Source organism: Camelus dromedarius, chromosome 4 (genome assembly GCF_036321535.1).
Source record: "Camelus dromedarius isolate mCamDro1 chromosome 4, mCamDro1.pat, whole genome shotgun sequence".
Classification (NCBI taxonomy): domain Eukaryota; kingdom Metazoa; phylum Chordata; class Mammalia; order Artiodactyla; family Camelidae; genus Camelus; species Camelus dromedarius.
Window position 1 is genome coordinate 91553826 of NC_087439.1, and position 21498 is coordinate 91575323.

The 21498-nt window shown below is 40.6% G+C and overlaps 1 protein-coding gene across 7 annotated transcripts in view; it reads left to right on the top strand.

The window, feature by feature from the left end:
* Positions 1 to 21498, top strand: part of DIS3L2 (DIS3 like 3'-5' exoribonuclease 2) — a 321790-nt gene that overhangs the window by 172478 nt on the left and 127814 nt on the right. For all 7 annotated transcript variants that reach the window (XM_064485261.1, XM_064485263.1, XM_064485264.1 and 4 more), the window contains one exon: positions 14540 to 14619. In XM_064485261.1, the coding sequence (XP_064341331.1) occupies positions 14540 to 14619 (80 nt within the window). The remainder of the gene's footprint in view (positions 1 to 14539; positions 14620 to 21498) is intronic.

Sequence of the window (21498 nt, forward strand, 5' to 3'; positions counted from 1 at the left end):
AACTTATAAAAATCAATACATGTAATCTATCATATCAACAAAATAAATTGTATGATTCTCAGTTATTACAGAAGAGACATTTGGATAAAGTCCAATGCACATTCATACTAAAAACTCTCAGCAAACTAGGAAAATAGAAGAACGTCCTCTGCTTGATAAAGAGCATCTACAAAAAACTTACAAGGGATAGACACTAAATTAATGAAACAGAATAGAAAGGCCAGAATTAATTCCACACAAATATGCCTAATTAATTTTTGACAAAGGAGCAAAAGCAATTCAATGGAAGAAGGATAGCTTTTCAACATGGTGTTGGAGGAATTGGGCATGCATAGGAAATAAATGAACCTTGACCTAAACCTCATGCTTTATGCAAAAATTAACTCAAAATGGTTCATGGGCTTAAATATACGATGGAAAACTATAAAACTTAACTTATGTTAAGAGCATACGATACTTGCATGATATAAGGCTAGCAAACAATTCTTAGACTTGGCACAGAGAGCACAGTCCATATAAGACTGATAAATTGGTTCTCATTAAAATTAAAAACTTCTTGTCTGGGGAAGACTCTGTTAAGAGGATGAAAAGACAAACTAGACTAGAAAAAAATATTTGCAACCACATATCCACAAAAGTCTGGTATCTACAGTATGTAAAGAACTCTTAAAACTCAACAGTATAAAAGCAGTCCAATTAGAAAATGGACAAAAAACATGTGCTCAGAGAATATACAGATGGCAAATATGCAAACAAAAAGATGTTTAATATCATTAGTTACTAGAAAATGCTAATTAAGTCCACAATAAAAAATAACCTTACATACCTATCAGAATGGTTAAAATAAAAGGAAAAACCAAAGTTGGTGAGAAGTTCCAAACAATACCAAGTGCTGGTGAGGATATGGAGAAAGCAGATCATCCACACACTGCTAGTGGAAATGTGAAATTGCACAGCCAGTCTGGAAACACTTTGGCAGTTTCTTAAAACACTAAGCACAACCACCATCTAGCCTGGTAATTGTATTCCTGGGCATTTGTCCCAGAAAAATGAAAACTTATGGTTCACACAGAAATTTGTACACAAATTTTCATAGAAGCTTTATTCATAATAGCCCCAAACTGGAAACAACCTAGATTTCCTATTATGGGTGAATGGTTAAACAAGCTGTGGTACATCCACATTATGGAATGATATTCAGCAACAAAAAAGAATGAACTGTTGATACACACAACAATTGCACGAATCTTCAGGAAATATTCTGAGTGAAAAAAGCCAATTGGAAAGATTACATCTATGTGATTCTGTTGATGTGACATTTTAGGAAAGATACCTTTTGGAAATGGAAAATAGATTTGTAGTTGTCAGGGACTTGGGGAGCCAGGGCAGATGGGAGCTGGGTATGATTATTATTAAAAGACAACTTGAAGGATCTTTGAGGTGATGATAGTGTTCGTATCTTGATTGAGATGGTGCTTATGTGAACCTACTACACCTGGTAAAATTGTATATAACTTAGTGAATAAGGAAGGATGGGAAATCTAAATAAGATCAGTGCATTGTATCAATGTCAATATCCTGGTTTTGTTACTATACTATATATAATTTTATAGGATTTTGCCATTGGAAATTAGGTAAAAGGTAGATAGCATCTCTATTATTTCTTACCACTGCATATATTAATAGACAGTTATCTCAAAAGTTTCAGAATTTTTTTTTTAAAAAAGGCACTGGGTGAACACAGATGAGACAGTAATTAATTTTGCATGAGGAAGCTTTAAAGCCAAGTAATCTTTGAACTTGGTCATGAGGAATTAATAGGACTTTCAAAGGCTTTTGTCTTACTAGTATTTTAAAAAGAAAAAGCAACTAACACTGTTACATCCTCTGAGAAATCCTCTCAGTAGGCGGATATGTCTGTGTGGCGCTTAAACTTGTGTCAATAACCTTAGGCCTGAGGTGAAATTCAGGAATATCTGAGATTGTGAGTTAAAGGGCTAGAACAAAATGTTTGAATGGGGAAAGATGAGTAAAATTTGGATATTGAGTGCCTAGAATGCCAAAAAGATATGTCTCAGAGGCAGAGAGGAAAATAGGCCTGCAGTTACCTATTTAGGGGCAAGAAGTAGTAATCAAAGCCTCAAACTGAAGGAATATACCAAGTAAACCCACAGTCTGAAAAGGAAAGAGGACCAGTGATGGACTCTGCAAAGCTCCAGTGTTTAAAGGGTGGAAGCTTTTTAGGAAAAGGTGGGGTGGAGGTGCAGAAAGGAGGATATTAGAAGAGTTAAAGAAAAGGAAAAGGCACAATTGGTAACAAGTTCCAAGCAAGGGTAGGCTGCCCTGTGCTCTGCTGCAGGGAGGTTAGCCAGGATAAAACTCCAGCAGAAGTCACTGCATTTAGCCCAAGTCATTTTCTTTGTCTTTTGACTATTTCATGAGTTGTTTCAGTGGCTCTGGGAGCCAGAGCAGATTGTAGTCAGTTGAGGAGTGGGAGGGAGGTGAAAAATAAAAGGGGGATGCTCAGTATAAACATCCCTTTCAAGGAGCTTTGCTGTGTCCCAGGCAGTGAGAGGGTGCTTGACAGAAGCAGGGTCCTGAAGATGTTTTTGAGAATGAGGAGGATTTGAGCTTGCTGGCAGGCAGCGGGTAAGAAGCCATACACATTTTTGGACTTCTCTTTGGAAATTGCCTTCAGAGCCTAAGGCACATTTTCAACAATGGCAAATCTTCATCTTTGAGAGTGAATTTGAGTTTTGGAAACAGCCAAGTCAATTTAGAGCCAAGAGTGGTAAATCAGGTGGGTGATCAGGCTGGATAATACAACTTCAAAAAAAAAAAAATAAAGTATAATTATAAAGCAGTAAAACTGATTTTCTTGTGAAGCTCATGAATTGGCTTAGAAAGTAGTTCTTAAAGAATTCCAAAACCTTTTTGAGCAGTTGTGGCATTATATGAATAACTGTACGGAGTCCCTTTGTAGCTTTCAGAGGAACACACTGATGTGCATGGAAGTCCTGTTAATGAGTGTGAAAAAAGTTGATTTTGATACATATATTTATACACAGTGTGCAAATATAAAGTTGCTCTATAATCTTTTCGCCTGAGAGGTGACTTAGTGGAATTATACCAAAGTTTGTATGCGGGAGAATCAAGAGTTTCAAATTGTGATTGTTTAAACAGTTCTCTTGTGGTCTTACAGATGTAATTAGAATTCCTAGGATAGGAGTGTTCCCACAAGCATAATAATACTTTAAATGTGTGTTCAATTATCCTTTTCTATAGCTGTATTTAATCGGTTCTTTTTGAAATAGAGTTACTTTAAAAATATTAAATCACTAGCATAATCTGGGCTGTCTGTTGATTATGAGACAGTGCTGGGCATGTAGTAGGCACTCACTGAGTGTCCTTTTCCTGTCTTCTGTGCCTCGGGGCTTGATATACACCAGAGGAAACACTGAGAGAAAGCTCAGTTCCCTGGTAATAGATCATCTCCATTAATGTTCAGCCCAAAATATCCAGGTTAAAGAAAATTAACACGTGAAAATTTGAAATTTTCATTTAGCTTTGTTGTTAATGTGGCAAATATACATATACCAAAACATGTAATTTATTAGATGCTTCTTTTACGCCTTTTTATATGTTTAATTATTTTATACTCATGTATCACCTTATTGAATCATTAACACAACCCTCTGAAATAATCATCCCTGTTTTACAGATGAATGTAGAGTCACTTGCCCAAGATCACATGGCTAACTGGGGCCGAGCTGGGACTTGACTTCAGGTCTGCAGTCTAGGAAACTCTTACCCACCATCTCCATGTGTCTCCACCTTAAACCCACACTCTTGGTAAACATTTTAAAAATCAATCAAAAACAGAAATCAATCAAAAATACTGCATGCTCCCCCCCCCCCCCCCATTGAGACATTGAGAAGGAAGTTAGGAGCCTTCTTCAAATCCCTACTGGCCAAAAAGTGTTGTAGCATTGTACTTTGTGTAATTTGAATTACAAAAGCAGTTCTTTTTAAAAATTGGTTTGTTTTTGAAATGGAAACTTGATATGATACTCTGCCATGCCCTCCCTCTGCTTCCCAATGCCTGGTACCCCCTGGAGTGGGCAGCGTGGAAGCCTTGACTGTAACATCCTGTTGTGGCTTGTTAACGAGAGAGCATTAGAGAAAGCCATGACAAGTTAGCCATTCTAGGAAACTTTCCACAGCTGTTGCATTAATTAAGACTTTTTTGGTCCCAAATAACAGAAACCACTGGAGCTCACTTAAGCAGAAAGGGGAATTTGTTTTAAGGATCCTGTGGTGACTCCCAGAATCCAAGGGCAGGGAACCAGGGGCTGAAGAAGCAGGAAACCCAGAAAGACTTCACTCCGTCTCTGCTGCTCCTGCTCTCCACACATCTGTTTCCTTCTTGCCCTCACTCATACTGGCCTCGTTTGCTTCCTCATCCTCCTCGATGGGATGGCTGCCACCTAGGAACTACCACAGTCACCCAGAGGGAGCCTGATGTCTCTCTCCCTCTCCCCTCCTCACTTGCCTTCCTCCTTCTCTCCCTCTCCCTTTCTCTGTCCTAATTCCAAATTCTAGGTTGAGAATCAGTTTGTCCTGCTTCGGGTTACAAACGCTCAGGGAATGTCAGGACAGATAACAGTCTACCAGACCTCTGTTCCCTTCTACTTTTATGCACCTTTATGTCACTGATTATTTCTCTACCCCAGGAGTTTGAAATTTTTAAATGACCCTGATACCACAAGGGTAAAATACTAGAACGTAGTTTTAAGAGACAAGTTTGGCTTGAATCATCGCTTACTAGGTATGTATTCTTGGGCAAATTACTTAAATTCTCTGAGCCTTTCTTTCTTTACAAGTTAAAAGGAATGTACAGTTATTATATTTTTCATGAGGTTATGGCAAGGATTAAATATAATAATGTGTATAATGCTTAGCGCAGGTCTCTCATACACTATGCTTGATAAAATATCAACCCTTCTTTCTTTCTGGTGACCATTAAGGCCCATTGCCTAACCCAAAAGATAGTTAAGGCAAATTCTGTTCCCCATTACCTGCTTCTTTGGCCCCTTTTTTATCTACTCTTGCCTATCAGTATATTTATAATCCAAAAGACTTTGGTTCTAAACCTAGAAAATTCTTTAGGACTGTTTTCCCAGGCCATAGCTAGAGGTCCCAAGGTATCACCTAAAGTGGATTCTATCTCACAGGTATGATGGTACTTCTGGTAAAGGGATATTAGCTCTGCCACAGCTGCAGCCTTTTTTTCAGTGGTTAGAGCTGAAGGAGTCCAATTAAATATTCAATTCAGTAAATATTTACTATCTCTACTATTTGCAAGACTCTGAAATTGGTATTGTTGGAATTGAAAAATATGTAATTGAAAGAAACAGTCCTTTCTGCCAAAGAGAATAAAGTCTAGAAGAAGAGATGATGAATCTATACAAATCTTTAATTCAAGATATTTAGTAGAACTGGCTTACTAAGGTCCCATGTTAATGAAGGTAAGTCATCTTAAGTAGGGATGGAAAAGTAGTTCGAAGCCAGATCATGGAGGATATTGAATGCCAGGCTGAGGACTGTAATGTCAAGATAGTTGGAAGCCAGTGAGGGCTTTTGAGAAAGGAACATAATCTGATGCTGTGTTTTAGGAACTTTATCCTGGCAGTCAAATGCTTAAGGATCTGAAAGGCAGGAGAGAAGGGAGACTGGAGTCCAGCTGAGGAGAGCTGCTTCAGCAGGAAACGAGGGTAGGATTAGGAATTCAGGGCCGATCCAAGGTTTGATAAAGACTGGATCATGGGTATTGGGCTGAGATAGAAGGAGTATGCTGGGTGACTTGAACTCTGAAAGTGCAGAAAGAGGTGAGGTGCAGGGGGTCATCTGGGGTCACTTGGGGGCTCCTCCCCTCTTGAAGATGGAGTGGGACTGGAGAAGCAGCACTGTGTGTTTCACTCTATCCTGTGGCCGAGGGAGAGCTTACTGTAACTAGGGGTGCTGCTGTTAGAGCTTGACTTGCCCTGCCTACCTCATATGGAGACTTTCGGGTGTTTTTGTGTTTTTGAGAAAGGAAAACTAGATGAATTCAGTGCCTTATTTGGAAACTCTCTGAAGCAAACAGTAATTATGAACATGTTTTTGTCTAAAACCTAAGTGTTTAATATTAAAATCAGCCAGGAAGTCATTGCCAGGCTGCTTTCTTTCTTTCTTTTTTTTTAAACTATAGAATCACCTCTGTGAATAATGAAACAGAATTGTGGCCCAAAGTTAATATTTAAAAGGTACATAAAACTAGACTTTGCTTTCCCCAATAATGAGAAGAAAAAATTCACACTCTTTCCTGTTAAAAGTTCTACTCATATTAGCCAAAGTAATAAGAGAATCAGTCCCTGATCATCCTGAAGTATAGCTAAAGTTAATTTTGACATGTTTGTTTGATATATTTATGTTATTATTTTCAGCAGTAAATTTAATTAAAATGCTTGTATATATTTCTTAAACAAGTCTCTCACCTCAGTAAGCTGAGACTCTAGTAAATGTTCTCAGTACTTTACAGAATTGTGCAATGTCTATTAAGGCTCATTCATGGTGCTTTAATCATTCTCAACAAAAAAACCCCAATCATTTGGAAAATACATTTTCCAGGCAGTTCCTCTGCCTCCCAGGGGAATATTTTGAGGCCTCCCAGTGACCATAGGACTAAAAGGCTTGACAGGGAAACCCTAGAATCCTTGAAGAACTAGGCCTTTGAAAGATTCATTGTTGTGGACTCTCCTTTTGAAAGAGACCACTTTTATCTTGCTCCTAAACATCTATAGGACAGACATAGCGCTTGCTGAAAAGAAATTCTGGGTAATATGGAAGAACAAACATATGTAGGTAATCCAGTGTGGGTAGTGTGTAATTTGAAGAATGATAGTTCCATTTTTATGGTTGCCATAACAATCATACAGTTGTGCAAAAAATGTGTATAGCTTTTATAGAAGGGGGCTGGCACCACTGTAATGATTCTTCTCATATCAGAACAACTGTTTTCAGATCTGAAAAATAGGGGTGGCTTAACCCTTCCCCAGTTAGCTCAGCATGTTCCCTGAGAAGGCTCTTTGGAGCTCTGGAGCTGTTGAAATGTATTCATTACTTACATTTGCATTTTAGCCTGATAAATGGATTGAGAATTAAGGATGATGATCCTTTCAACAGCAGGTTCTGAATTCCTAGCTTGGGAATTCAAAGGATGAGAAAAAAAATACTGTTCCACAAATAGAAATCTAGGAGAGATGTCTAGACATAGTTAATTCCTTGACTTTGTGTCTATTCTTAATTCCGTCCACTAGAATTTAAATCTGTTAAATACTGGCCTTTACCATTGTGTTTACATTTCTGATAAAGTTATATTAAAATTCGGTTATAATTTGTTTTATTTTAATATATTAACTATGTCTCTTCTGGAAATTGCAAAGCAAATTTGAAAGTGTAATATTTTTAAGTGAAAAATGTATCTATTCATGTTCTTTTTTTGGCTACCTTTTCCTATTTTTGGATACCTTTTCCAAAAGAAAATACTTGAGATTTGACTTTCTTTGACATACTAAGGAATATTCACTTTGAATAAACGATGTCAGAACTCTGTATGCCAATTTTCAAGTTGAGGGTGAAAAGTTTTCAGATTTGGATTTGGTACCTAAAAATGAAGTCAACCATGGGAAACTTTCTCTGAAAGAAATTTGGGGTAATTATTACTTTATTCAAAATGCTTCTGGGATGTTTAAATTTTAAGGAAAAGTATGGAACTCAGGGTAACTAGAAGAGATAGATGTCAGCTTCCATTTGAAATAAAACTTCTTGGTCTAGTTTACTTCTTTTGACACCTTCCCTTTTGAATTCCTGCCCCGTTAAATCAAAGTTGTGCGCTTCTGTTACCTTAGGCAAGTTACTTAATCTCTCTGAGTCCCAGTTTTCCCATCTATAATACCAGAGTAAAAAATAAAACCCACCATTTCTATAATTCTGTCCTCTCAAGAGATGATTTCTAGGAGATAAGGGAGAAAAGGTGTTTTTAATGAGAGCAAGATTTCCCATGGTGAAATGAAGACCTCTAATATATCTATATCTATGAAGATTTTGCATGTTGTATAAGACTTTTTATGCTTAAACTCTTAACATTATGTTTAGATATTTGATCCCCCCCATGGGAACATTTCCTGAAGCTTATGCTACTTCATTTTATCTAGTTTTAAAACTTAATTTGTATCAATCAGCATTCTTACAGCCTGTTTTAAAGTAACCCCAATCTGATATTTTAAATCTAAGTTATAGGAAAACTCTACTAACAGAGGTAAAAGAAGTAAAAGAGATGTTCAGAGAGCGCTTTGGATAGAAAGACTTCCCGGACCCACTGGGACTCGGCTGCTCTCGCTGCTCCCTTAGCCACCATGCACTTGACTGGCTGTCCCAGCACCCATCTGGCTGGACTCTCCACACCGGGCTCCTCACCATGACTGAGTGCTCCAACTCGTTATTTTTCCTGCTACAGTTACGTAAAAAATTCTGGTTTCTATATAAACTGATACCATCTAATCTAAGAAAGTGAGTGAAAATGGTATTCTTTATCCTCTTAAGGTTATTTCTTAAATATTTTCCATTCCCTTTCACCCATTCACCATCACTGACCCAGATCCTTCTCACCAGAACTGCTTGCTAGCAAGGAGACAAACCCAGAGGCACGGACAGACGAGGGCTTCTATAAATTTTGTTAGTCTGGAAATGGTCCCTGAACCGCAGTTTGTAAAACACTGTTTTATGAGAAAAGAAGATGGGACAGACAGAAAAGGACACCCTTGGAAACAATAACTCTGTGGTGTGACCACAGGGTTGGACGCCAGGAGGTCATGAGTTCTAATCCTAAATGTATTTCCCAAGACACAGTGGCAAAATTGAATGGAAAAGTGCTAAAGAGAGCCCTTTGGTCATTTTTTCATTCACTTATCCATCAGCTATTCATCACTGTGTGCCGTCAGTGTGCTGGACGTGAAGCAGAGATAGTTCGGTATCAGAGCCAGACCTCAGGGGAGCTGCCAGCCTTGTCACAGTGATAAGACATGTCCATGAGTGACCAGCAGCATGCCGGGGCCGTGCCCAGTGCCATTGGGAAGGGGCAGCTTGCAGGCATGGATGGGGCAGCTGGGAAGAGAAGGCTTCTGTTCTGTGAAGCCATGAAGTTTCCCTGGAAGAAAACATGGCACTGCAGCCAGGCCTTTAAAAGCTAAGTAGGTCTTAGACATTGGAGATTGGTGGGGTAAATGTCCCAATGTTAGAAACAGCACAAACAGTGTTTCAGGGACCAGAGAGTGTAGAGAAAAGTTTGGTACATAAGGTACATGTTGGGAGTGTGCGATCTAATTGGAAAACTAGGGATCGGGGCCATATCATGAAAGGCTGAATTTCTGTTTTACTTGGTAAGGAGTAAAGGAGTTAATGAAGGTTTCTGACCAGACACATGCTTTAAGATGATTAATCTGGCAGCAAACATGACCTTGGGGAAAGTGATTTCTGTGATGTGGTAAGGGCCATGGCCAAAATCCAGTGAGGTGAATGGTGACAGTGTGGTGAGTAAATGTTGCTGCGGAGACTAGACAGCTGCTTCCAGCTGCAGGAGATAGAGATGTTGGTACCTGGAGGAGGAAGAGGATGCAAGGTCAAAGGAAGAGCATGTGAGTGACAGAGGAACAGAAGTTCTTTCTATGCTTTTGTTATTTCCCGGGATTCTTGGCCAGGTCTTAAGGGATTATAGAAAACTTTTAGTTATTCTTCATATGTTCTTTTCCTGGACCAATGGCTTTGAATAAAACAATCTTAGAAGTTTTCTGTCGCTTTAAATAAAAAGTTCTACCAAGCCCTTCAGTCACGTGCCTTCAGAAATTTTGGTTACATAACGCTGCTCCGAAATGGAATTCTGCAGCCTCATCCTTGCCCTCCCCCACCTGGCACTTTATTTTCTGTGGGTCAGGGTTAGCTTCTTTCTAACCATTGTTGCAGAACTCTTTAAATATTTGGTCTTGCAGGTTCTAAAAGCTGGCAGGCCAGGCTGCTCCCTGCAGGTTGCGAGACCAAAGCCTTCCAGAAAAGGAGCCAGTAAAATCCCAGGCATGTTAACAGAGTGTAACAGCTGCATGGAGCACTGCCCCTGTGGGACCGTGCTCCCAAGTGCTGAGGCCAGCAGCTCCCAGCCACTGTGGCCCACAACCAGAAGGAGCCCTCATGCACCACATCGTGGCCGATTGGTAATTGTGGTGATGACAACAGATTAAATCACTGGCTCTCAGCACTGAGGAATGGGGTTTGTCAGGGTCACTCACTGTTCCCTTGCTTCTCCCAATTTTCCATAGTGAGAGAGCAAGTTTGGATTCTACCACTACAGTACAAATACTTTTTGGAAGCTCTCTGAGTTTTACTCTGTCTAGAAGTTAGTTCTCTTTGTAGCCTGCTTTGCTGAATGTCTCTTTTTCTTCCAGCATCCCCTCAACGCGTGACTCTGAAGTGTAGTAACCCAATATATGTGTGTATGTTTTTATATTCTGCTTTTTAAAGTGATGATTAAAGGTAACTTACAGATATACATATAATGCAGTGATTTTTTTTTTAATTAGGCTACTGGGCAGAAGGAATATTAGGCATACCCAAGATAAAGGTTAGTTCACAAAGCTCAAACTACAAATGAGAGTCTCTTGAAACAAGTCAAAAATGTTTTTTCTGAGTTTCCTAGCAGCCAAAGCAAAAAAGGAAACTTAAAAAGATAAAATTCACACATCTGTAAGGTACAAACAAACCATCAGCTCAAGAGAAGGAGAGTGGTCCTTGCATTGCATAATATTGCTCCAGAATTGCACATGAAAGGGGCACTGAGTGATCAGATGGGCAAGGCTACAGTTAAAAAATTGGCCCAGCATTTCCCAAACTGATTTAATCATAAGAGCTCTTTTAAAAATTAAAACATTTATTTGGTACATTGGGAAACACTGATCTAAAACAGGGATCTGGAAACTTCCTGCTAATGGCCAGATAGATGTTTTAGCATATGGTCCCTGTCATAACTGCTCTACTCAACCCTGCCATTATATCCAAAAAGCATGACTACATTCCAATAAAGCTTAATTTACATATACCAAAATTTAAATTTTGTATAATTTTCATGTGTCATGAAATAGTATTTCTTTTGTTTTTTCTTCAACCATGTAAAAAGGAAAAAACCATTCTTAGCTTGCAGGCCATTCAGAAACAGGTGGCAGGCCCAATTTGGTCTGTGAACTGTAGTTTGCTGACCCCTGATCAAGAATAATGTTTGCATGGTATGTCTTTTCCAGTAAGCTTTCCTGAGTACCATTCCTCAGAGTTGTTTTAATTTAGACTTTTATGTTTCTGGTTTAAGAACAGATTTGAAAAAAAAAAGGCATAATAGAGATTTGGTTTGAGTACTTAAAGACTTGTTTAAGATGGTTCTCTCAGAGAAGGATGTTTACAAACTAATAGTTGAAGCCTTAAGTTTTACTGTCACATGTGGCTGAATCAGTTTTGAGGCTGAAAACGTTCTAGTGGGCATTCTCATTCATTCATAGAATAAAAGTCTCAAAACACCCAGAGACATTTGATTTTAAGAAAACAACTTCTCAGTCAGCTCTTGAAGTAAACCAGTAAACTGGCCCCATCAAGCTAACAGAGTATTCTTTTTGATTTTGACTGGACGAACGTTCTTTCCGCTTCTCATGCTGGCATTATGGTGATTGAAGGAGGACCCAAACTTTCCCACCACCCAGTCTGACATATCAGTTTCAGTTCAACAAGTGCTTATTGAGTACTCAGGATATAGAATGCAGTTTGCTAGCTTTTATGGGGGATACGAGAAGGAGCAAAAATCAGACAGTTCCTTCTTTACCTTGTGAATCAAGTCCAAGATCCTCACCAATTTAGAGCCCATTACCATGGTACCAGGATTAATTTTACCTCCTTGTCACTTCCTGTCAGCATTCATTTATTCATTCATTCAACAAACATTTGTGAGTTGCAGCCTCTGTTCATAGCACTGAAACAAAAGCCTTTGGGGAGCTTGCTTTCTAGGGGACATTGATGTTTCTCTTTTCCTTTGGCACCCTTGTCTAATTACAGCTTCTTTTATATAGTGAAGCAGATTATTTCTTTATATCCTGACACCTCAACATTTATATTCCCCACACTGTATGTGCCTCTTCTTGACATACTTAGTGAGAAGAGTTGATCTCCCGATGAACCACTCTTTCTGGGACCGTGCTCTAAAATGCTCTGTTCCTCCCTCTGGGTGGCATCCACCTCTCCCAGTCCTCTTTTCTTAGTGTACTGCTAAGTGTCTAGTTTTACCAGATTCATAATTTTAAAGCTATTAATTAACTATATTAAGCAATACAAGTCTATAAAACTGCTGAACATCCTTATAAACAGTGTTACGTATCTGATTATTCTTCGATTGGAGGAGATTCTCTGCATTATTCATTTTTTTCCATTTATAATAGTAATGCTTAATTGTAGAGAATATTTTGAAAAATACAGACAAATATAAAGGAAAAAATTTAATCCATAATTCTTGCACCCATTGATCAATTCTGGTTAACTAGTTTCGTTTGCTTTCCTTGATTCAAAAATCACATTTAAATTTTAAAAATTAATAAACAGTAAAATTGACCTTTGTTATACAGGTCTCTGAATTTTAAGACACATATAGATTCATGTTACCACCACCACAATCAAGATACAGAAAAGCTCTGTTCTTCCAGAGCAAGCAGCCCTTTATAATCACACTTTCCCCTGCCTGTGGAAATCACTAATCTGCTCTCTGTCATATATGTTTGTCTTTTTGAGAACGTCATAAAAGTGGAATAGTACATTATATAAGCTTGTGAGAGCGGCTTCCTTAACATAATGCCTTTGAGATTCATCCAAGTTGTGTGTATGAATAATTTGTTCTTTTTTGTTGCTAAGTGGTAGTCCATTGTGTAGATGTACCATAGTTTGGTTATCCATTTATCCACTTATCATTTGAGTCTTTTTTTTTTTTAAACATTTTGACATTTCTGAAATCCGGAAGTACATTAAAATCAGTGTGTATATTTAATATGGTGGAGTTTTTTGTTTCCCCAAAAAGCTATTATTGAATTGATAGTACATCCTAGGATCAATACTGTCTTAGAATCAAAGTATTGTAGTGGTGAGGTGATCAGTGTGAAGGATCAGAGAGGACTGTTGAAGGTTATTAGGAGTAAGGAAAGTGACAGTAAAGGGACAGATAAAGGTCTCCAGAGTTTTGCAGGCCAGTGCCCAGAGCTGCTAGATAGCCTCCGAATGCTTTAAGAAAGTTTTGAGCAGAGGAGCAATACAGGAAATAAGACTTTAAGAACAAAGCCTGTCCAATTTTGGTGAATACCAGGATGTCCACCATCATTGGTGTTGATGAGTCAGGAGGAGACTGGGGAATGGCAGCAGTGGTGCTGTTGGGACCAGAGGAGATGGAGGAGGAACTTGAGGAGCATCCAGTGGGAGCAGGGAGTACTGACTAGACAGCCTGCGGGTAGGAGAGGGAGGGTGGCTCCTGCTCAGCACCCCAACCTCCAGGCCAGTGCCTGGGGAGGAAGGGGCAGGAGATGTAGAGAACTGAGGACAGACTGCCTAAATCTTAGGTATTTCGATGGTAGAAATGGGTAGATTGGATGGGGCATGTTATTTGGGAAGTTCTAAAGCAAAGTGAGAATGTCCTGGGTGTTCACAGGTGAAGAATGAGATATGCATGGGGGTACTGTGTGAGATAAGTGGGCATAGAATGTGCTTAATCATGTGAACCTGAGCGAAGTATACAATTTTTTCATGGAAATAAACTGTGATTAGGGCCATTTCCAAGTAGAATTGCCAGATGGCTACCTGTATGGCCCAGAGATTTTTGCAAAGCTTATTCTAGGGTTCTGTCCCTGTATCACAAGTCAGATGATTTATTCTTTGGTATACCCCAGTTTTGCACAATAGGAGGAGAAACAGTAAATCATCCTCATATAATTCTTGAAGGACAAGTTTTCATCAGCCACTGAGGAAGAGGGAGGCAAAGGAAAGAACTGGCCACTGGAGAGAGATTTACCAAAGGGACTTGCCCCTCTTGTCAGATAACTCTTCTTGGGAAGCCTCATTCATGGCAGCTGCCTCAGTCCCACCTGCTCACACCTATTCTTGCTCAGGATCAAGGAGGAGTAGGTGCCTGTCCACAGAGAGAGAGAGAAAGACCCTCAGAGACAGTTTGGAGCCTTGTTATCTTCCCCTGTTTGTCTTACCTCCAGTTTCACATTTTACTAAAGATACCCTTCTCAGAGAAACAGGAGAGAAGTTACTCTCAACTTCACCTACTGTTTATAGATTTGCAAAATAACTGTTCTTTAAAGCTGTACTACAGTGGGATAAAGTTCCTGTTATTTGTGGCCTTGCTAATTATGTCTTCAATCTTTCCTAGAAAAGACTGTATCTTCACCATTGACCCATCAACTGCCCGCGACCTCGATGACGCCCTTTCCTGCAAGTCACTTGCTGACGGTAGGTTGGAAATTTCTATACCACTCCGGGTGGCAGGCAGCGTGCACACCTGTGCGGTCGGCCTGGCTGCCTTGTACTCCGCAGGCAGTGTAGTGTGCAAGGTTAGGGCTACTTTGTTTCTGAACTTGCCCTAGTGAGCCTCTGTGACCTGAAGATTGTGTTCCTATGATGACTTTGGTAGGAGTGAGATTAAGAAACATCCTCTTACTGGGACCCTTCTCAGGCGTCAGAAGAGGCAACAGTGAAGGCAAAAGAACCAATTTCAGGCCTTGGCCCTTTAGGAAGTTCCAGTTGGGCATAATGTGTTAAAGAAGAAAGCCCCTAAGGATTTGATGACACACTGGAGAGATGCAGGGGGTGCTCGGCGTGGGCAGGAGGAGCCCCTCCAGGCCTGAGCTGGAGGAGCCTGCACTACTCCCTGCAGATCTCCATCTGTCTAGCAAATTGCCGAAGGTGGCTGTTAGGGGCTCTTTGAACGTTCTTTTGGAATGGAGCTAGGCAGGAAAAAGTAGAATTTGAGGCCAATAACCTTTGAAAACTACAGTAGGAGGGAAGGGAAAGTGTGTGCGGTATGCGTAGAGCAAACCCTACCCGTCACCTCCCTAACACCCCTCCAGGTGTGCTGCTTAAGTCTTTAGCTGCTTCCTGCCCCGTGTGGTGTCTGGTGACTGCCATGGCTTTAGTCATTCTCTGATACGGCTTTAGGGCTAACATAGCCTTTGATAGCTTGCCCATGATGGGTGTCCACCCTTGTGGCTTCAGTCTGCTGCAAATGTTAGTAGCATAGTAGCCTGGTCTTCGAAAACACTGCAGAGACATGTACGTATTCCATTGATGCAAAACTCTGCAGGTCCAGCGTGTTCTTTCTTCTTCATAATAGACAATGAGGCTTAGTAGATAGAAGGCTGAGAGACAGAAAACATCACTGCCTAAAAATGCTTTCATCTTCTTTTAGTCAGAGTCCTCCTTGAAACTGCGGGCAGTATTGCTCAGTACAACTAAAGAAAATTGAAAGGAAGATGAACCATAAAGAGAGAAAAGTTCCTACTGGAAATCTCAAGAGAATTATGTATTTTTAAAATCCAGAGTTTGAGCAGCCTACTCTTAAAAAGCAAATACTGCACTGGTTTCTTGTATCCTGTGCAGTCTTTGCTCCATGCAGTGGCTTGAGCATGTCACTCTCACATCCATTCCCCAGAGCTCCAGTTGAAAAGTGCCCCCTAGCAGAAAGCTAGGTGACACTGGACCTCACTTCCTTTATTTCTTTTCTCTCCAAGTTCACAGCCCTGCTCTATTGGTAGTTTAATGCTTGGAAACAATTGCTTCATTTATTTTGGCCACTTTCACAGTTGTTAATGGTGGAAGGGTAGCCCTGATCCCTGTTACCCCATCTCAGCTGGCCCACATGATAGTCCCATGGCAGGGACACCAGGGAGCAGGCAAGTGTCCTACCCCACTCACTCTACACACTGTGTTTCATGTCTAGGGTTCCAGATTACCAGCAGAGGCTTCATGTGGGAAAATGGTAGAAGATAGGGGAGGAAGGGTAGACTGGGGACAGGATGTACATACGTCAATTTCCAACCAAAGAGTATGCTTTGTCAGACAATTGAAAACCAATTGTTTTCAATCTGTTGTTCAGGGAGAACAGTCAAAATGAGGAAGATAATTTAGTAGTACAAGATGAGGGAAAAGGAGAGGAAGTTGAGGCAGAGAAACGAGTCAGAGAAACATTATAATCATTTAGAGATACAGGTAAAAGAAGCTGGACTGGAGATGGCAGCATTATTAATGGGGGTGGGGCAGATAGATGTGAAAAAGGGGTGATGACAGAAGACGCAACGGAAATGGATGTTGGGGTTGAGGGATCGGAATCCAAGATGGGGCAGAAGTTTCAACCCGGATGGCAAGGAGAAGTCTACAAGTTAGAAACTGGGAAATCAGGGAGACAGGCTGGTTTCAGACAGAGCATGCCTCCATGGAGTTGTCTGTCTGATGATATGTGTTTATATAAGCTGCTGCAAATGCTTTTCAGAGGAGGTAGGTGCAAATAAGCTAAATCTGTGCAGCCCATCCAACCATATAGAGAGAGCCATGAGGAAAAGTACACACAATGCAGCAAAATGCTAACAGCGATTTTATTAGGACGATGGGATCATAAGTGCTTTCTCTCTTTTCTCTAGTTTCCAGATTTTTATAATGTGGTAATAATAGTTTTATAATGAAAAAATTTGTAATAAAAAAAAATTATGAGGTGCCAGAAATCACAGGCTGCCCAGTAGCCACTGCACCAGGTGATCAGATACCCTCCATCTGCTTAGTGATCCTTGCATTACAGAGGAGTAATTAACATCTGGTCATTTGGCAGAGCAGCAGAAAAAGGACATGGAAAAGGAGTCAGGGAAGAATCTGAAACGGCCTGAGTTGGGCTGTCAAGCATTATTATGGTGGCACTTCTACAGTTGGCCTTTGTGACAACAGTTTCTGCCAAGGCCATTTATCCAGGGAGATGAAAAGTGAAAGTCAATTCCAGTTTGGATTGGGGTAAGGTTGGCTGAGTTCAGGTTCCGTTAGTTACCAGTGCATGTCAATTCTTGCTTAGAGGAAAAAATGTTTAATGTTTCAAAAGCAAATAATGTTTTCTGGGCATGTTTACATCATCTATAACCATTTTTATTTAAAGAAACTATAAAGGTTAAACTTTCCTTCAGTCCCATTGAAATCATCTGAATGACTATTCTGTGAAAATAAAACATGCAAACAAATGTAACTTATTTAGTCCTTACTCTCCCTCTCTGTAGAATTCAGTTGTACCCCAGGACTTGTTATCAATATCTCCTATAAGTGCGAGATTTAGACATTCTGCAGATAAATTCTGCAGAAACGCAGTGACACCTGTTCCCCAGTAGGTCATGATTAGATTGGAAGGCTGAGGTGGGGTGCCTATTACCCTTGAGGAATCTCAACTTTGGAAGAGATTCTACCAGTCATCTAGCCTGGTAATTCTCCACCTCTTACAGCCTATAAACACACTTGAGTGGAACATTCCCATGAGCATTACCCAGCCTTCCAACTTTAACATGGAATTTTTTTCTTTAGCTCAAGAAAATATTTAATAATGCAAGTAAGGCTGGACTTGTAATGATAACACAGAACCCAAAAACAGTTATTCACACACTTCATTTTTTTATTACTATAACAGATTACTTGCAGCACACCTCACAGTTGACCTCACCACTCACGTGTGGGAATGCCACAGTTGTCGCATCGCCTCTGTTTTTCAGATTACCTCTGAAACATCTACTTATGTAATATCCAGATTGCATTATAACTGTCTACCTTACAGGCAGCCCATTCAGCCTTAAGATTGCATGACTATTAGGAAATCCTTCCCTGTAATGATCTGAAATACTACAGTCTTCCTGTAATTTTTCACTCATTGGTCCCATTTATGCCCTTTGGGACTCTATAGAACAAGTCTTATCTCTCATGTGACAACCCCTCAGATAGTAGATAACAGCTATCATGTATGTCTGAGTCATAACTTCTCAGCTAAGCTTCCTGTGTATTTTTCTATGAGCTGTAGCGTATGAAGTTTGAGCCCACTTCCCATGTCATGGAGCTACTTCTGCCTTTATGAGACGGTACATGGCTGCCCTGTATCCGGACTTCTCCTCCCTGGCTGCCAGGGCATGATGACTCCCTCCCAGCCAGTTCCTCTTTGTTGGGCAGAACTGAGTCCAGAGTAATAGCCACCTATTCAGTTCAATTAAACATGCGTTACTGCTTTGTTCTAGTCTCTGAGAGAGGAAGTTATTAGCCAGACAAGTCAGGACCTTTAGGTTGATTCAGACTCCCAACAGATCCTACAGGAAATTGATATTCACTGCTTCTCTGGCATCTTGTTTCTCTAATGTTTTATTCTGTAGTGAGTGCTCTGCCCTTGAACATGGCAGGATTATCCTAACCAGGCCTTAAAAATAAAGGAAATACGAATGATCAACAGGCACATGAAAAAATGCTCAATATCACTAATTATCAGAGAAATGCAAATCAAAACTACAATGAGGTATCACCTCACACCAGTCAGAATGGCCATCATTCAAAAGTCCACAAATGACAAATGCTAGAGAGGCTGTGGAGAAAAGGGAACCCCCCTACACTGCTGGTGGGAATGCAGATTGGTGCAGCCACTGTGGAAAACAGTATGGAGAAATTCCTCAAAAGAGTGGAATAGCCTTACCATATGACCCAGTCATCCCACTCCTGGGCATATATCCAGAAGGAACCCTACTTCAAAAAGACACCTGCACCCCAATGTTCATAGCAGCACTATTTACAATAGCCAAGACATGGAAACAGCCTAGATGTCCATCAACAGATGACTGGATAAAGAAACGTGGTATATTTATACAATGGAATACTATTCAGCCATAAAAACTGACAATGTAACACCATTTGCAGCAACATGGATGTTCCTGGAGAATGTCATTCTAAGTGAAGTAAGCCAGAAAGAGAAAGAAAAATACCATATGAGATAGCTCATATATGGAATCTTACAAAAAAAAAAAGAACATAAATACAAAACAGAAACAGACATAGATATAGAATACAAACTTGTTGCCAAGGGGGAAGGGGTTGGGGATGGGGGTGGGAAGGGACAGACTGGGAGTTCGAAATTTGTAGATACTGACAGGTGTATATAGAATAGATAAACAAGACTATACTGTATAGCACAGGGAAATATTTGCAAGATCTTCTGGTAGCTCATGGTGAAAAAATGCAACAATGAATATATGTATGTTCATGTATAACTGAAAAATTGTGCTTTATACTGGAATTTGACACAACATTGTAAACTGACTATAACTCAATAAAATAAGAAATAAAAAATAAAGGATTGTGTCTAGAGAGAAGGGGGAGTGGGGAATGACTGCTAATAAGTTTAAGAATTCTTTGAGGGGTGATGAAAATGTTCTGAAGTTACTAGTTGATAGTTATATTCATAGTATATTGTGAATATACTATAAAAACATTAGGGGGGTAGGAAATGAGTGAATGGATGAATGAATAAGAATAAATAAATCTATTCATCCTTTAGGCTTTCTAGAAATTGGAATTTACACCTTAACCATAATTTATCAGGTCTTGATGGAATGCTGGGCTGGGTACTCACTCTTGCCTGTCTCTCCTCCTTGCTGCTTGCATCTCTGAGCCATGAAATTCCCACCCAAGGAGTGCACTTCTGTGCTCAGCCACCTGCTTATATTTCTCATCCCCACAGAGGGCAGCCATTTGACTCAAAAAAAGAACAATCTGTCCTACTGTCCTGGTATGAGAAAGTGCTCAGATAAATAGACATCAGCCTGAGGGCTCAGGAATGCACACTACCCGCTCTGCTGTAGAGGGCGCCAGTCTTCCTGCTGGTTTGCCTCTGTTTTCTGGCTTGCCCCCTTCCCTTTCCCAAGGAGGATGGACTAGGGAGCACTATTCCTGGGAGCCCTTCTCACTTAGGGAATAGGTACAAGAGACTAGGAGAAGCCCCTAAGAATTTCATAGAATTCTTAAACTCTGTGACTTCCCTGTATGGTATTTGTCACCTGCTGAGAGTTCTTGTCATGACTGATTGCATTTGGAGGCAGTGCAGTAGGAGCTGGAGAGGCTGTGCCCCCCTTGTGTTAGGCTTAGACCAGAGAACCTGAAAGATACTTCTAATGAGCAAAGAGCTGAGATGAAGGCTCTGGATCTGCTACTGGGAAGGAAAAGAATAGGGAGTCCTGGAGCTCATGAGCAAAAGGTTCATGCAAATCCCAGCAACCAGCCAAACCCTCTTCCTGGCTCTGTTCTCACCTCTGGGAATCTCTTGCCCCACCAGTCACTTACTCCAGTTCTTTTGTGTTCCCCTCTGGCCTGGCTTCCTCCTCTCACAAACTTCAGTCTCCATCCTACAAAACCTTCCTCAACCCTCTACAGCCCCAGGAACTTTCATTTTCCCTTGTCTATCAAGACACCTTGAAGGAGTCATCTGTAATTGCTGTGGCTACGTTCTCACTTCCCATTTATTTCTTACTCCCTTTGCAGCATAGCTTCAGAAAATTCAGTGCCACAGATTGTCCCTGGCCTCAGTTCACCAAACATGTATGCAGCGTTTTGACTTTTCATCTACTTTTTGGACTCAGGGGGCCCTACATGCTCTTGATTCTACTTTCTGGATCACTTTTCTCTAGCTACCTTCTTTAGCTCTGCTTTCTCTGCCCCTGCTTCATGGGGGTCTGCAGGACTTCTGCTCCAGGCCTCTTCAGCCTCTGTGCTCTGTTCCCTTTGCCTGCAGTGCTTCTTCCTTGGAGAGCCACGTGGCTGATTTGATTCAAGATCTGACTGGTTGCTTTCTCAGGATGGTCTTCCCTAGCCCTCCTGCCTCTAATTTCATGCCCTCCCTACCGCTCTCCACCACTGTTGCTTTACCCTTTTCCTCACCACTCATCTCCCACTGATGGGCCATTGACTGACTCATCTTCTTACCTACCTTCCCATCTTTCACCACCTTGCAGTATGAGGCTCAGCATAAGCGCTCAATGAGTCTCTGCTGGTGTTCACAAGCACTCAAGAGGAGAAGGGGTTTCCAGGCAGAGAGAAGACTGTGTACAGAGTCCCGGGATAACAGATACCTGATTTTTGGAGGGAACTGCACAGAACTTGGAATATCAGGATTTTGAGGTTCAAGTGGGGTGGTGGTTGTAGATAAAGCAGGGAGGAGATCATGAATTCCTTTGTTGGCCCTGCTAGAAAGTTTAAATTTTGTGGAGAAGGCAGCATGTAAGTTGGAGAGCAACATCATCCATCCATTCAAAAAATAGGATTTGGGGACCAGACACTGTT